A 17252-nucleotide genomic window follows, 5' to 3' on the forward strand; every position below is an offset into this window, starting at 1 on the left:
CCTAATCAAAGGATCAGCAGCTCCAATGTTAGTGGCAAAAACAACCTGTGCATTTGATAGTATTTCCTTAACGGTCTCCTTTTCCTTCTTCTTCAACGTCTTTCCAAGCTGTTTCAAGAGCTGCCGAATGCCAGCTGCAAGATCATCATCCCTCAGGCATTGCCGAAGGTCTTTTCTTAAATCTGACTTCTTCCTCTCCATTTCTGCTCGGAAGCTTGCAAGCTTAGAGTTCACAATTTCCCCCAACGACTTTGAAGCAACAGCGGATGATATTCTTGCAGGATTCCCTACTCGGACAATGTTTAGTCCGAGATGCAAGAGCTTCTCGACCATATTATCAACAGCTGCATTAGTAGGTGCTGTTACAAGTACTCTTTCCCCCTGCTGAACAGCGAGGGTAATGACCTCCTTAAGCATTCCAGTCTTACCCGTGCCAGGGGGTCCTTGAACTATCATAACAGGCCTTTTTTTGTTTACTCCAAGAGCAATGGCTCTCCTTTGGGAATCATCAAATAACTTACCCACTGGCTCATCGCTCAACTCTGCTTCACTCCAATCTATGTAATCATTCTGCTCCAGCCATTCTATATCTTCCCCGTCCCCAAATAAAGTCGCCACTACAAAAATTGATGGATTTTTCTTCTGCAGACCATTCTTCTGAAGAAGCATTAAGGCTTCGCAGTTACGCTGTTACAGAAGACTACAATAAGCGAGTAGCAGAAAGAAAAAAATAGTAATGAAACCTCAATATTTGAGAAACACTTGCAATAATGGGAAATGGCAAGCATATTAAAGATGGAAGATACTGGGATTAAACAATGCATCTTCGACCAATATGGAACAAAGATTTACCTCGTACGTTAAGGCATCGGCCAACCCATGAATACGGTCAATTCTCACACTTTTCCCAAAGAGCTTCGAGAAAGTAGGATCTCCATGACGAGATTCTAGAGCCACACCAATGCTACACCCATCTTCTCCAAGGTTGTGAACAAACCCCTGCGTACAGGCAGTTGCTCCAGCACCTCTACTGTCACAAATTCTTATGCAAACCATGTCACCAGGGGAAAGTGTAGTAGGAGGAAGACGGTGGTTTCCCCCAACCTTAAACAACACCAAGTGCATACCTCCGAGCCCTGCATATTGGTTGCAAATTACAACAAATTTTATCGAAAATTGAAAGATGAAAACTTACAACCACATGCATATGAATTATTGACAAACAAATGAAAAAGTCTAACCTGTGGAGGTACTAACTGCATACAAATTGCAAATTGTATCACAAAGTTCCTGTGGGGCGTCACCGTGTCTAACCAAGAACTCAATCGGTTTTGAGGAATCAGAGCTCTCATCTGGAGTAGGGATGACATCTAGTTCTTCCTGCGTAACTTCCAGTTCTGTATCTCGTTCCACTTGAAGTAACTGCGACATCTGGCTGGTGAAGTCATCAATCCTTCCCTGTATAGCCTTCACCTTCTCTGAGTCTAACCCAAAAACTCCTTGAACAGGCTTCGGTTGAGCAGCTTTGCGAGCAACCTCCCGATGCTGAGCTGTACAACACCATACAAGCCAAAACTTCAACATCAGCCAAACCATAAACCAACAAGTACAAAGAAAATAATCCATCAACTAGCATAGTCATATTAAAACCTGAATTAGCTATCTCCTTGAGCAGCTTCCAAGACTCGGTCTCCTTCCAATTCTCCATTATGTTCTTCCGCTCCAGGTCTTGAAGAACATCACGCAACTCTCTCTGGAAATGATCAAACAAGGTAGGATAATGTGTACAAGCCTTCAAACAGACGACTTCAGAACCTAATGGCATGGGAACGGCATTGAGATACGGCTGAGCCTGAATCACAAACGTCAAACCAGATCCCACCGTCTGCCTTAACTCCAAAAACTCCCCCTGAACCTCCGCAGTAGCGAAATCAGAAGCCATAGCCTTCATAGCCTGACTAATCCACTTCACTACGTTTCTCCCTAAATCTCTCCGCCCCAATGGATCACCATTTTGATTCAAAGCACGAAGACTCATCTCTTTATCGTTCTTCTTCTTCGGTCTCTCATCTTCCTCCCTAACCTCATTAACAACAGTTTCACTACTTAAACTCACAGATTCAGCACTATCGTTCCTCTTCTCGATTTTCCTAGACCTAATTTTATCGGAAACAGTACTTTTCCTCCGAGGCTTCTTCTTAGTAGCAGCAGTGGAACTAGAACCACCGCTGCAATAGACCTTCCGCGTCGGGATATCACGAACTCCGCCACCGTTACCATCGCTCTTAACCACACAAACGTAATTCACCGGCGGTCGAGTAAACGTGAAAGCCGCCGTCGCCGTCGTAGTCGACGGAATCCTAATACTTCTACACAAGAAACTTGACGCTGCTTCCATCAGATTTTTTCCAGCAATTCAACACAAAAAAAAAAACGATTCCCGAGAAAAATTTGCAAAAGCTAGAAAACAGACTATTGACATTTTCTGGGAATCGAAAGGAAAATAAATATACAGAGAATACAAAATCTAATGGAGCTTATTTATACAGATTGTTTTTTTTTTCAGATATTTGAGACGGTGAATTTAAATCTTAGCCGTAAGATGAAACTTGAGGCTCTTAGAAATTTTATTTATTTTATTTTTTTTGGTTCAGTTTGAAAAAAAAAAAAAAAACTGTTATTCAAATTTGTTTTTCAGACCTGAGAAGAAGAGAGAGTCGTGATGAGAGATCGTAGTGGAGAGATGTGATTGGCTAGTATTGATTCTTTGTGAGCAGGTGACGTGTTTAATTACTGTCCTATCCTTATATTCTTGTTCGTTGGCTTATAACCCCTTTATTTTCTGATTCTTTCTTTCGAGAACCCAAAGTTTTAGATTCTACAAATGATTCCTGTTTTGCTTTGGAGCTGATTCTAACTTCCAACACATGGATTGGTGGAATATGTGAGAATCTCACAGTGAGATATTAGTTATTACGATTAATTTTTGAAATTTTTTAATCAATTTAAAAAGTTATCAAAATTTATATGGTTGTATATAATTTTTATGTTCGATATTCAACGAAGCACATATATAAATATAAAGTTATAGAAACTGTATTAATTTATATGTTATGTTATCATATTTTGAGAAATTTAACACTTAAAAGAAAACATACAACAAAATTTAGACTTAATATGCTATATTGAAGATGAAGTAGTTATAACAATGATCATACATTTGAGTTTTGATTGAAATCTTATTCTTCTCTTTCAAAAGGAATTCCACAACTTCACAAATATTCATAGTTAGTGAAAAGTTTGTCTTCATTATGTTATTAACAGTGTTCAAGGAATCGCTATACGGTATTTAGGCGGGGAGCCAACGAGCCTCCAACGCCTAATCGCTTAGACGGTTTTTAGGCGGTTTAGGCGTTTACAACATAAAACATTAAAAATAATTATCCATACGGGTAAACTTCTCTTATTCTATTCCTCATAATTAACCAATCAAATATGCCATGTTATAATATATATTTTTTTAAAATAAAAATAAATTCTAAACAAAAAATCTAACAAATTAAGAAAATAAAATCTTAGACATCGATTTGAATTTATAAATAAGATTTTGGGTTTAGATTTTCCAATTAAACAAAATTATATGTCGGTTTAGGTTTATAAAAGAGGAGTTAGGATTTAGATTTTACAATTAAACGAAATTATATGTCATTTTGAGTTTATAAAATAGAACTAAAGTTTGGATTTTACAATTAAACAAAATTTTATATCGGTTTGGATTTATAAAAGATGAGTTAAGGTTTAGATTTTACAATTCAATAAAATTATATGGGTTTATAAAATAAGATTAGGGTTAAGATTTAACAATTAAATGATGTTATATGTCGGTTTGAGTTAACAAAAACGAGTAGAGTTTAGATTCTATAATTAAATTAAATGAGATTACATGTCAGTTTGAGTTTATAAAAGATATTAGTATTTAGATTTTATAACTACACGAGGTTATATGTTGATTTAGATTTATAAACGAAAATTAAAATTTAGATTTTATAATTAATTAAATTAATATTTTTAATGATTTTTTAATATATTTTCTTATTTTCATTTAAAAATAATATGACACTTGGTGAACTCAAGTATCGCTTTTCCAAAAATATATGGGTGCCAATGGGAAACTAAAACTTGGGAAGGTTCAAAAGAAATATTAATATATTTTCAATGGAATATATCAAATTATCAATATAGTTATATAAAGAGTATTTATCATAGGTAGAATAATGTGGTGTAGCAGCATGTGGCAGAGCAGATGCAGGACAAGTAAGCATCTCTAGAGGAAAGACCCTACTTGTTCATTTTTCCATCACTAAAACAAGTCTTAATAATATGTGGAGAAAGAAAAAAAAAGAAGTGCTAGAACTGCTTTTCATGAATTGTCAAAGGGTTTGTTTGTGTCACGCAAATTGTCAAAACTGAGTCTACCTTTAGAAAATTTACGCAATGATTAGAGGTGGTGAATCAAAGTATTTTAGTAGGTTTATATAGATTTAAATTTTTTAAAAATTCGATTAATCAATGTTAACTTTTATAAGATATCTTATATAAGATGTTAAAAAAAAAAAAGATATCTTATATAAGATAGTATTTTTAAACTTTTCTTAAAAAATTTGCCAAGAATAGTATTTCTCAAAATTAATTTGTTTACATTTTCCAGTTTCTTACATTCTGAAGATGAATATATATAACACTTCTACGTTGGTTTTTTATTTTCATCTTTGAATGTTTGAAGGTATAGTATTTACATCTCAATAAACAAACAAAGATTTCTTTTTAATTTACAAAACGGTCTTTCACATTTTAACATATTTTATACCTAAACAGATCATGTGTTCTATTATACAACATATTTTAAAATTTTATGTTTTTTGTTTATCCTATAATTAAAAATGAAACTGTAACATCTAATAAAAAATTATAAGTAAAAAATACTAAAAATAAGAAAGGTAAGATGTCGAATTTTAAAAAATAATAAAGTATTAAACTTATATTTATATCAAATTAAAAGGAATTCAAAAATATTTTCCGGTGTAATACAAGCTTGAACCTAGTTATTTTTAAAAAGAGGATTAAATACATGAATATATATTTTATTATTATTTTTGATAACTGATGGTAAATCCTTAGACCTATGGAAAGATCCAAGATTAATCCTTGGGAGATGTCGTTTTATGTGTTGTGTGCCTCTGTTAAATTTATTGCTTAAAAAACTTTGAAATAGTTAATTAAGGTTTAATATGGAGTTCATTATCTCCTTGGTTAAGCAATCAAGTTTATATGTTAAGACCAAAAACAATTTGATTAACTTTTTTTTTGGGATCTTTATATACGTTAGAAAAAAAACATATGCAATCATTATATCCACAATAGTAATAATATTATGTGACTCAATATATAGTATATACACATTGTAGCTCAACTTGACATTCATCATTGCACATCAACTAAATAACATTTTACTTAATTTTTTTTTTGTTAGTGATTCTAACTTATCTCTTTCTATCAGTTTAGTACTATGATAGAGACATAATAAGTTAAATCTCCATTGCGTTTAACAAATAAGACAGTATGAAATTCGCAACCAATTTAAACGAAAATGTGTATTGTCCGTTTGCGTTGATAGAACTAAAAGTCCATAGAGACACATTTCGTTGCATTTAATATTAAATTATTTTTATATTTAAGAAAAAAAATACTAATTTGCATATTTATAATTATTAAATTTTATTAATTTAATCATAACAATATTTTGTTTGTCAACAATTTTAATTAAATAGCTCAAATGAGCCAAGACAAAATATATAAAAAGTTAAGGGTTGCTGATCCTATCCGTGCATTTGGATTCTTTTTTTTATATCAATTTTGAATATCCATTCAATAAATGGCTTAAATATACAATTAAGCCATTTATTGACTTGATTATTAGTCTCTTAAAAAAATTGTTTTTTGAACATAAAATATATGCAACAATTAGATTCACATGTATTCAAATTTATATATAATTAGAATTTGTATCGACGCACACATGAAATTTTAATTTAAAATATTTTCTATCAATAGAAAATTTTGAGCTCAAATATAATCATTCAAACTTTTCACTATAAATCTATATAAACACTAAACTTACTTTACTAAGTGATATACAACATATATATTGTTGAAGATAATTTTTCTTTGTTATATCTATTTGTGCATGATTTTAGTTTAAATTTTTTATTAATAAAAATCATTGAACATAAATGTAATCATTTGAAGTTTTAAAGATAAATCTATATAAAAGCCATACTTATTTCACCAACCTATATATAACATATATTGTCTATTTTCGCAATAATGTTTTCTTGGCAAATCAACAATATATCACATGCTAACCAAAAAATGACTTTAAATCTTCTGACCTTTTACCCCTAGAAGAGTTACATCTATATTCATATCCCATGAGAACCTCTTTTAAAAGTTCTAAATTCGAATGTAGATCGTTAGCCTAATTATAGAGATCATTTAAACATATTGATATCCCACATTAAATATAGATATACAAAGTTTCATGAACATTTTTAGTTCTATGTCGCTACAACGGGGTTGTCCAAGTGTATTACATACCATAATAGAATTTATGACAAAGTCAAGAATGCTTAGATGGTGAAACGGTTAAACCCGACAATAATTATCCATTCACAAATCCAAGTTACAGATTTTTCTAAAACCTCAAATGCTATTTTTAGATGTTAATTTTGTGATGCAAACTCAGTTCATCTTCTCAAAAAAATATTGTGTATTTTAATTATGGTGTTTCTCTTAATGTTTTGGGTTAAAAGCATTTGATAAAATTAATGAAATATCAAGCTTGTTTTAGATTTTACTTTTTTATTTATTTATTATGTTATAGAATTGTAGCTTCAACTGATAATATGTCTTATGCGATATGCTACACAAATCACATATCAATTTTTGTAACGACTTACATATCATTTTTTCTATATTTTTGTGACAATTAATTTTGTTTTTTAAATGGATTATTTTTTCAAGAGTATTTTTCATAGTTTTCCCCAAAAAAGTGTGACCTTTACAATGTTTTTATTTTTGATCAAAACTTTTAATCTGAGAGTAATTTATATTTTATTTTTCTTTAAGTGAAATTTAATAATAAATATTTGTAGAAAAAACTAATGAACAAAAAGAGTCGATACTGTTGTGAAGGGAAAGTCGTTGCCGTTGTGAAAAGAGTTGCTACTATTGAAATGAGTTGCCGCGACGATTGCTAGAAATTCAAGGGACTTCTTTCTCTTCTCAGCGACACTTTTTCTCGTTGGAGTAGACATGTTCTGTCATTGTCTATATGTTGTTGTTGTCATTTTGATTTTTGATTGGCATTGTCAGTGTCGTTATAATATGTCGCAGTCACTGGATGAGCGACTTGAAAAAGAATAGGGACATATTAACTGAAACAATATTTATTAAACTATTGACTGACGATGAAATAACATGTTAAATTCACAAAATAGCAAATATTGAAATAGAGGAAAACAAAGCTGATAATAAAAAGAGGTTGAGATATTGACTTCACCTATTGATATTCAATGAGAGAGTGATATACATCATCTTTGAGGCTAGGATCAATTTGTTGGCTACTCAAAACTCTACATGATAGAAAATTATATGTAGTACTAATCTCCAAAAAAAATTAAGAACAAAGATAATTTAGATGATAGAAAAATTAAATATTTCATCATAACATATCATATCTTACACATACATATCACACACACCTATTGAACTTCTTATAAACATAATAGCATATGCTACATAATATATATATATATATATATATAAATATATATATATATTGAAATAAGCTAAGATAATGTTAGTTGAATACCAAAAAATATAGAATTTACAAAATTATGTGAAATGTGTGTCTTGCTATTTATTGAGTAAACTGTAGTTAAGACTAATTGGGTACTAGTTGTTGCACTAATTTTTATATCATTCATTTTCGTTGTGATAACAGTTAAAAAATCCAATAATTAAATATTAATAGATTTTCTTTTTTTATATTTTTTTTATATTTTTAATCGTTATTTATCATTCATTGCAATACTATAAATACTATAGAGGTGACAAAACTGTCAACTTAAAAACAAACTAGGATACGACCCGCACGTTCGTGGGGGTATTTTTTTAAAATTTTTTTCCCTTCATATAATTTCTTAATTTTTTCTAATCTGATATAAATTTGATTTTCATCTGTACTATATATTAATTAGTCAACATATTATTTCGGGGCCATAAATTATAATGGGCCACGTGAGTATAAGTAGATATGGGTTTTTTGGAATCCGATCACGGCCCATTAAGACTATTATCTTCTCATTCGTTTTTGGGGAAACGAAAGAGACAAATCACAAAATTAAAAAAAAAAATGTTAGATACAAAGAGAATTGTCTGATGTTGCGAAAAAATCGATTTGAGTAATTTAGATCGGATATCCGATAATCTCTGAAGCTTCTTCTATTCCCAGTTTGGAATCCACGTAAATCTGCAAAATTCTGATTATTGGATAATCTGTCTTTTTGTAATTCTCTGATTTCGACTGAAATTGATAAGGTAATAAGTCATTTTTTTTAATAGATTCGTCTTTTCAATTGTCAAGATTCGGTGTAGATATATAATTTATTTGTTCTACTATGTATGCATCGTCGATCTGGTTTCCAAAAAGATTGAATCGGATATGGATCTCCTTCTATAGGTTTGAATCTATTTCCAATTGTTTTTTTTTTTCCTTTTTTTTTTGTTAGATATGAATCCATCGATCTATACTATTGAATTTTTAAGTATTCCTATTTGTTGATTTGTTCTCAGAAAAACAGGAAACAAAACAAAGAAGCGTTAAATAAAAGATAAGCACAAAACCCTTTGGATTCGTGTTTATACATTATGATTTTTTAAGAAATTATAATTTTTTTAATATTAATTTCTAATTTTCTTGTTCTATTATGTATGTAGCATCGGTCTAGATTGGAAAAGCCGAAAAGGAATGGATCGAGAAAGTATCTTCTTCTACAGGTTGTATCTATTTCCAAACCTTACGTTCTTTCCTTACACTATCCTGGTAAGTATTATCCAGGTAAGTACTATCAAGTTATAATTCAACAAAAAATATAAGTTATATAAATTAAATACTTTATGGTAAAATTTATAAAAGACGAAAGTCTGATTATAAATTATATTAATTAAAAGTTATCGATAGTATGGAAAAAAGTTTGAGAATAAACCTACTGATGAAACTGTAGGTTTAGCACAAACATAAAAAAACCATACTAAATTATTCAAACAACATCCTAAGTTTGTAAAACAAAATGTTTGCTTAGAACCATACCAATTCATGAAACTCTTTCTCTCATTTCGTTCCACCACTTCACCATCCACGACAGTCTTCATGTCATTTGATAACATCCTGTTTTTATAACACAAATTAAATTATGTTTTTGGAAACAGAACTTAGAAAATAGTATAGATTTTTAAAAATACACAAAACAGTTAATCAATAATAGGTACCTTCGCAAATGTCTCCTACATGAAACCGCTCACTTAAGATTCTGGAAAACTTCTTGTTTCCTTCTGAGGTTTTCCTTCTTTATCTACTATCAAAATCTTCAATCCTTTTTTATTAGTCACTCTTGAGACTACAACATAAAGCTAGCCATGTGAAAAACATGGCCTCGGCAAATATAATCCAACATAATCCAAAGACTGTCCCTGACTTTTGTTAATAGTCATTGCAAAAGCAACAACTAAAGGTAATTGTCTTCACCGCATTTTGAAAGGTAGTTTAGTATCTCAAGGAGTGAGCAATATCCTTGGAATGAGGACCTTGTCGCCGACTCTATCTCCTGTAATCACAATAGCTTCCAAAACAAACTCAGCCAATTGTGTGATCTGCAACCTTGTTCCATTCATTAACCCTCCTCTGGGATCTATATTCCGTAACAACATTACTGGACAACCTACCTTCAATCTAATTTTATGATTTGGGACACCAAATACCTTTAGACTATTTAGGAAATCAGGTGTAAGAACTGGATTATTTTCAAAACGTTTGTCAGCTGGATCAATAGAATCTGAACTTAAGTATGTTCTTTCCTCACCTACAAAACATTTTAACGTTTATCGGATTTTTTATATATACATCTTTTTCCAAAAAGTAACATGTATTAGAAAACATAAATATTTAAAACACAAAATTTACTAACCTTCAAGCTGATCAAGCATATACTCATTGATTATGGCAACATCGTCATTGGTCGGACATAAGATTCCTCTTTCTTGAAAGAAAATAGGATCATTTTTATCTTTCAAACACTTAGGATCTCCATAAACCTCTCTGCTTATTACCTCAATAGGATCATCTGCTGATGTGATTAAAAACTCTTCAGGGATATCTATCATCATTTCACCATCATTAGGCTCTGAAATCTTTCCATCACCAACTTTCAGTATCCATTCTGAGAAATCCTTTATCTCTTTAGCTGTCGTAGGACTCAAATTATTCGCAAGAAGCCTCATATTCTTGGTCAACTTCAAGACTTTACAATGCTTCCATAGATAAGAAGCATTTAGTGCACTCATACAAATTTATGCTCTTCCAGCATTCGGGATGATGGGTAACACCTGCCTGAAATCTCCCCCAAATACAACAACTTTCCCCCCAAAAGGTCGATAACCAGCTCCTTTTATAATATCCGACAAAATTCTATCTAATGATTCAAAACAGTGTTTACTCATCATTGGAGCTTCGTCCCAAATGATCAAAGATGCTTCTGTCACCAGTTGTGCTTGATCTGAACCCCGACTCATTGTACAAACACTACTTTCATGCAGATTTATTGGAATTCCGAACCTAGAATGTGTTGTCCTTCCACCTGCTAGTAATAGAGAAGCAATGCCACTTGAAGCAATGTTTAAGACGATTTCTCCTCTTGCTCTTAACCCTGCTGATAGAGTTTTATATAGGAAGGTTTTTCCAGTTCCACCAAACCCATAAACAAAGAACACACCATCCTTGTCGTTATCTACTGCTTCCATGATCTCCTCTTGCTCTTAACTTTCTTCAGGATTAGTATCTAGTCGTTTCTTAGCTGATCTAAAGCTTTCAATATAAGGATTCACAGCGTCTAGCATCTTGATTATAGCAGCAATCACTTCTAGCCTTAGCTTCTGTTTTTTTTTTATATCTTCCTGAATTTTTGGCTTTACTGAAAATAAAACAATTTATCAAATATACATTTAAACACAGTAAAACTAAAATTTTTAACCTTTAATGTTAAACATACCTCAGAATCCCAGCTCTGTTTTCAATCTCATTCTCTGTATCTACGATATACAACTGTGAAAACTTAGGAAAATCACCATCGGTAGGCTTCAAACTACCAAGTATATGATAATTCTCTCCTTGTATCTGAAACATATTAGGACCACGACCTTTGACAATTGAATTTTCACAACAACCACCAAGTGAGGTGAATGAAAAAATCATGTTGTATGCCCTGATATTTTCTCTGAAATGTCTACTCAAGTCATCATCATTTGTTAACATACCAAATAACAACTCAGGCTGATTATGTAGAAAAGGTAGTTTAACAGATCCTTGCAAACAACATTGTGTGAAAGTAGGATTTTTAGACTTCTTGTTCCTATTAATTCGCTCCCCATACCACATAATAGCTCCACAGTATGAACATGAAAAAATAGGGTCGCCATGATCAAGATACTCTACATATGAAGTAGAACATTTGTTAATAATACGTGAAAAAATCTAGATTTATATGTTGTCCCAAAATATTAAGAACAAATAAACTGTATAAAGTACCTATTTCTTTTTTTTTAACTACACGTCTGGGAGTCTTCGATGATTTGGATCCGAAAGCTTTTTTCAAACTCTCATCTAATATATCCAAAATTTGATACCCTTTCATAACATCATCAGGAACATCTTCAAGGTCATTTTCGCCATCTAAGTCTACCGAATCACTATCGTGAGAACTGCTACTACTGCATTGGTATGTTTGTTCCTCTTTATCTCCATATGCATCTTTTTCAATTAAAAAATGTAGTTGTATAAAGGAAAAAATTGCTATTAAGAATACAAAATTCATAAACTAAAATCACAGTATCATTTCTTACTTGTGTTCACTGTAGTTGTATCTTCTTTGTAGTTGATTTCATGTCCTTCTATGAATGTATCGTTGGAGCACTTAGGAGCATTTGGTTTCTTTTGCCTTGCAAGGTATTTTGCAAGACGGAACTGTGTTTTTCGTCTAGTAAGCAACACTCCTTTTGATGCTATAAACGATCAATTTAATATATTAGTACATATATAAGAGTACACATATAATACGATTAACTGCACTAACTTAACTTATGAAGTAACTTGTTTGCTATTAACTGATGGAGGACTAATTTCTTTAAATATTCTGTTCGATTGTCTTTGTTTGTTTGGTGGAGTATCTTCCCCATATTCTGAATGGTTGGACAAGGAAATATCATGCGTAAGATCATGCGTAAGATCAAACAATGTGATCCCAGAACCTTCATTCGTCCCTAAATTCCAGTAAGACAATAGTTTTAGGATTAGCGAATTTATATTGCTTCAGTTATTTTTTATATTTACTATTGTTCTGAACTGGGTCTCACCTTGTTTACTAATTGCAGATTCAAGCTTCCCATCTTGAATACCTTGGTTCGTAGCTTTCCGCTTTGCTGCTGCTGGACGCTTCTGACGGTTGTTAGCATCATGTAAGTTTGTAACATCTGACAACATTGATCTTGACTTCACTGTTGTTGTAGAAGATCCTATTAAATGTACAGTTTTAGAACACATGTGTTAATCAATTCTACGTATTATTAAATCTTTATGTTATGCTCTTACCAGATTGGAAGCTAAACACAGGAGGGAGATTGGAGTGAATAGGAGAAACAGTCTGCATTTTATCAGGTTTGTGGTTTAAACCATCGAAAACTCTTTTAAAAACTGCTCCAACTTGGATAACTTGCGCTTCATTGCTGTCTTCATTAGGATTAATGTTTTCATCATTAGCGTCTGACCTGAGCCGTTTTGTATTGTTGATTTGTGTGTTCTTTTGAGATCTGCATTGGAGATCATTTTTTCTCTTCTTTATGGTTTTTGTTTAACAATGGTGAAAATAACTATGGAACACTTAACATATATTTACTGCAAGATATTAAAATAAAAATCTAAGTAATTAGTTTTCGCATATCAAATTAGTTGTACTCACCATTAGAATATCTTTATTGATTATATTGCCTAAGTAGTCAAATATCTTTATTGAGGAATTATTTATGGCACTAATATTCTCCTTGATTTTCTTCTAAACAAATATAGAAAAGCTAGCAAAACTGTACCAAATTCTGCAGTAATTATTTGTTAAAGTCTATATTATTAAAGAAAGTTATAAGGTCAGATAATAACTAATTTGTTCATATTTATTTTCTAAATCCATGTAGGAGATCAGCTATCCACGATGATTATGGTCCCAAATAAAGATTTTTAACCCATCTATGAGGTTAGTATATTCATTTTTATACTTATTTTTGTTTAGTAAGTGCTTTAATCACATGGGAACACGTTTATCTTAAATTATTCTCGGTTTATAATGCTTCCCTTGCTTGTTAATAGGAGAAATGTTCATGTCCAAGTTAACCGTACCAAGTTCATCGTAATTCTCCAAATTTGTCAACTCTAACAGGTTAGTTTACAATCTATAACATAATTGGGTTCTTTATAATACGAAGTATTTAGATCGTGAAACGTTCATGTTTTAATAATATAATAATTAAAGAAATGTAACAAATAATCAAAGAAGTACTCTAAAATAGAAAAAAGTTTTAAACTTAGCAGATTCGACTGAAATATGCTTAAGTTAAAACTAAAAAAAACCATTCTAGTTTATTCGCAAAAAACATGAAAACAAACAACAACATTAAAACCCTTCACGATCTCCAACTAAACTTAAGACCCCACATCTTCTTTTCCTTGAATCTTTTCCTTTGCTTCTTCAATTGCTTCATTGATTGATGGTAGGCACAACTTCTTCGATGTTGAAGATTGTGCTGTTGCATCATCATTAGAATCCTCTTTCCGTTTTGAGGATGGTGTCGTAACAGATGTCCCAAAACCACTACTATTAGTTTGACCCTACAACATCAAAATGTTCAAATTAGTGACCGATCATTGTTTAAAGTGATAAACTTATAGAAAGTACTTACCTGAACTTCATTAGATATCACATCCCTAGGATTTGCCTGTATGTCAGAATCATCAATATTGTCCACATGTGTACTATTACCACCCATCTCAACATAGGACACCTTATAAGTCTCTTTACCATCAACAATGTTTGATGTTTCCACAGAAGCAAGAAATAAGAAAGTATTTCCTACCAAAGCTTGCAAAGTAGGAGGCACAACAGTAGGATCTTGAATCTGTAAGTGATAATTTTAGTAAAAATAAAATATATTTGACATTAAAATGGTAAACATTATACGAATAATCTATACTTACCTCATCATATTCTCCTCCAAGTACATCAATCGAAGTTTGGTTGACTATCTTGATAGCATTGTTGTCAAAGAGAATTAACTTTGTCTCACCAGAGCTATCCATGATATCAAGCACCAGCTTATACCTAGAGTAGTTTAAAAAGACTTAACCTTATGATTCTATAAGATTAACAAAAAAAAATTTAAACACTTAGTTATTCTACAAAATCATCAAGTACCTGCATACGACCTTCGATACATCTTGGTTGCAACTCTTGCACTCCAAAAGAGGTTTTTTTGTTTTTGGTCATGATTTCATTTTCCTTTTTCGGTATGATAAAGCATGTTCCTTTACACTTCACACAGGTAAAGTAATACCACCCAAACTCCATATCAATGTGGTAGATAGTACAATAGATTTTAAACTTCCCCTCCTATAAGACAAAATTAAAATAAGAAATTTTGTAATACCCGGTTAGATAGAAAACAAATGCTATCATATTACCATTGTAGCTTCCAAAAGATCTGATATACTGCTACGTGGGAAGTGGTCCATGTATTCATCCTTGTCATCTGATTGCTTTAAACAGTCACCGTTCCTTTCACCGATAGTAAGTTTCAAACCATCTTTTGGCAACCTGTTTATTAGGATACAAAATTTTACACAAACATTGAATCTATACTATTATTATAAAGGGAATGTGATTTTTTACTTGTCAACAAAATCTTCAACAGCAGGGTAGGTTGGATTGATTAACATCAATGACATATCATAGGCATTTGAAATTCTTCTCTCTCCTACACATTAAACATAGAAAAACCATGAATAACAGAACAAGAAATATAACTCAGATGTTTTTTTTTTAAAAACCGCACCATTGTATGTGTTAATCTTTGCACAGCGGATCAAACAGATAACCATTGCATCATTTTCCTCATGACATGCTGTCCACATAGTATCGACAAACTTGCCCCAAAAGGTGCATGACAAACGCTGATCACTGAATCAAACATATTCTTACCATTAATATACACGTTAATAAACATGAACAAAAAATAAACCTCATTACCTAATATCTCGAAGCATAACATCTAATCTCTTTTTTGGTTTGTCATTGATCTCAGATGTTTTAATTTCGCCAGTTGAAACAGCCTGTCCAACAACATCTTAAGTAGGAAAAACACGCATTAGTAAATAAGATTTCAAACTATTAATGTAAAGAACGAATATAATATACGCACCAATCAAAATGTTTTCATTCAAACCATCTTCAGCGAGTATGTTCTCGTATGAAGCTAGATCAAAATAAAAATCAGATGAAACAGAAGCACATCGGGTTATGATGGTTGAGTTCATGATGGTCATCTTGTATGGATGCTTAGTTGCCCGAAATTTTCCTGATGATCTAGAGAGTTGAAAATTCTCAATTATTCTCCACTCACCAAAAACAATAAGCCTTTGGAATTTGTTCAACTGGTGCTTCTTAATCGTGGCATGAATGAGATAACCCTACATAAAATAGTTTGTAAAACTTAAAATCTTTTTCTCGTTTGAGGAAAATTTGGCTATAAATGTGCAAGTAAAGATAGAAACTTACTGCAGAATCAGACAATATCATCTCTATTGTCTCACCAGTGTATGGTGTATGTTGTATATTGCTTCCATGTATGGAAAATCTTGACTCTTATCTTCCAGGTGGTTTTGAATGCTTTGAGGTCGGACAGATTTGTAAAACCATTGGTGGCTGCCATGACTGCCATTAAAAGGTAAATATCTAATTTCTATTCTCTTTGTATGAATGTTTGATGAGTTGTTTTACGGTGTATTTATATGGTTTATATAGGAGTTGTTCTTAATAGGTTTGGGTTAAAGGTCGAATATGCGATGCAATCAATGTAAGATATTCTGTTTTTGTATTTGATTGTGGGTTTGATATTAAACTTGAGAGTAAGATTAGGGATTCGATCAAGTATTCCCGTTTTTGTAGTTTAGAGCATTTATTTAGGAAGAAGAAAAGGTAATGAAATGAATTCGGTTGTTGTGTTTGTTAGAAAGAAGAATAATCGTCATTAACAAAAAATATATTTTGTGCAAGTTTGATTTAATTAGCTTATTGTTATGATACGATAGAAGATTACAATTAATACTGGAGATATTATCTCTTGTACAAGTTTAAGAAGAAATGCATGTTTGGATACACGTTTAATCTCTCCAGGATCCGAATCACATAAGCCCAAACGGATCATATCCGCGTCCCATTTAGCATTTAATTTACCTTGTTGCCCTTAAATTTTTTTTTCTCTTCTTCCTTTGTTTTCTCGTAGGGGCAATATGTGGAATTTTTTGCAAAGTTTTTTTTTTCTTCTGGAGTACTCCCCAATTAATAGTATAGATAAACAATTGCAATTCATTAACCTTTAGTGCCTTAAAACATGGATATGGTTATAATTATGAGAGTTACAAAATATTTGATATAATATGTAAGTTAATAATATAAGTGAAAAAATTCATAGAAATAAATTTATTGTGAATAAAAAATTGTTTTTTGTGTGTTTAAATATAAAAATTCAAAGTTGCTATAAATATAAATATATGACAAGAACTTTAAGCAAATGAAATTATAATTTCAAATATATATTTA

The 17252-nt window shown here is 31.5% G+C and overlaps 2 protein-coding genes across 5 annotated transcripts in view; one reads left to right on the forward strand and one right to left on the reverse strand.

Moving 5' to 3' along the window:
* The window catches only part of LOC104719294 (DNA-binding protein SMUBP-2-like), a 5138-nt gene extending 2501 nt beyond the window's left edge, over positions 1 to 2637 (reverse strand). The window contains exons 1-4 of one of the 2 annotated variants that reach the window (XM_010437180.2): positions 1651 to 2637; positions 1242 to 1550; positions 853 to 1136; positions 406 to 687 (exon numbers count right to left, since the gene is read on the reverse strand). In XM_010437180.2, coding sequence (XP_010435482.1) covers positions 406 to 687; positions 853 to 1136; positions 1242 to 1550; positions 1651 to 2398 — 1623 coding nt within the window. In that variant the 5' untranslated portion in view covers positions 2399 to 2637. Of the gene's footprint in view, positions 1 to 11; positions 688 to 852; positions 1137 to 1241; positions 1551 to 1650 lie in introns of both variants that reach the window. The other variant, XM_010437179.2, reaches the window with a different exon arrangement.
* LOC104719295 lies at positions 8451 to 16657 on the forward strand. 3 transcript variants are annotated; one of them, XR_002033603.1, is made up of 12 exons: positions 8451 to 8658; positions 8771 to 8800; positions 8914 to 9117; positions 12038 to 12110; positions 12267 to 12337; positions 12556 to 12661; positions 12763 to 12846; positions 12983 to 13045; positions 13576 to 13634; positions 13748 to 13817; positions 16307 to 16377; positions 16455 to 16657. XR_002033603.1 is itself a non-coding variant. In XM_019230610.1 (12 exons), exons 3-9 carry the CDS (start codon positions 9089 to 9091, stop codon positions 13610 to 13612), a joined length of 558 nt encoding a protein of 185 aa, XP_019086155.1. In that variant the 5' UTR covers positions 8451 to 8658; positions 8771 to 8800; positions 8914 to 9088; the 3' UTR covers positions 13613 to 13634; positions 13748 to 13817; positions 16307 to 16377; positions 16455 to 16657. The 3 variants fall into 3 exon arrangements, 1 of the variants encoding a protein (XP_019086155.1); XM_019230610.1 differs by having other exon boundaries at positions 8914 to 9178; positions 12267 to 12371; XR_002033602.1 differs by having other exon boundaries at positions 8914 to 12110.

This window comes from Camelina sativa, chromosome 10, assembly GCF_000633955.1.
Source record: "Camelina sativa cultivar DH55 chromosome 10, Cs, whole genome shotgun sequence".
NCBI lineage: Eukaryota > Viridiplantae > Streptophyta > Magnoliopsida > Brassicales > Brassicaceae > Camelina > Camelina sativa.

Excerpts from the sequence above, each read along its gene's own strand:
- LOC104719295 (XM_019230610.1), top strand. The coding sequence starts at position 9,089 with ATGGATCGAGAAAGTATCTTCTTCTACAGGTTGTATCTATTTCCAAAC. Across the intron at positions 12,372-12,555 it reads GGAACTGTGTTTTTCGTCTA|TATCTTCCCCATATTCTGAA; the intron begins GTAAGCAACACT and ends TGTTTGGTGGAG. Across the intron at positions 12,662-12,762 it reads TCATTCGTCCCTAAATTCCA|ATTCAAGCTTCCCATCTTGA; the intron begins GTAAGACAATAG and ends TACTAATTGCAG.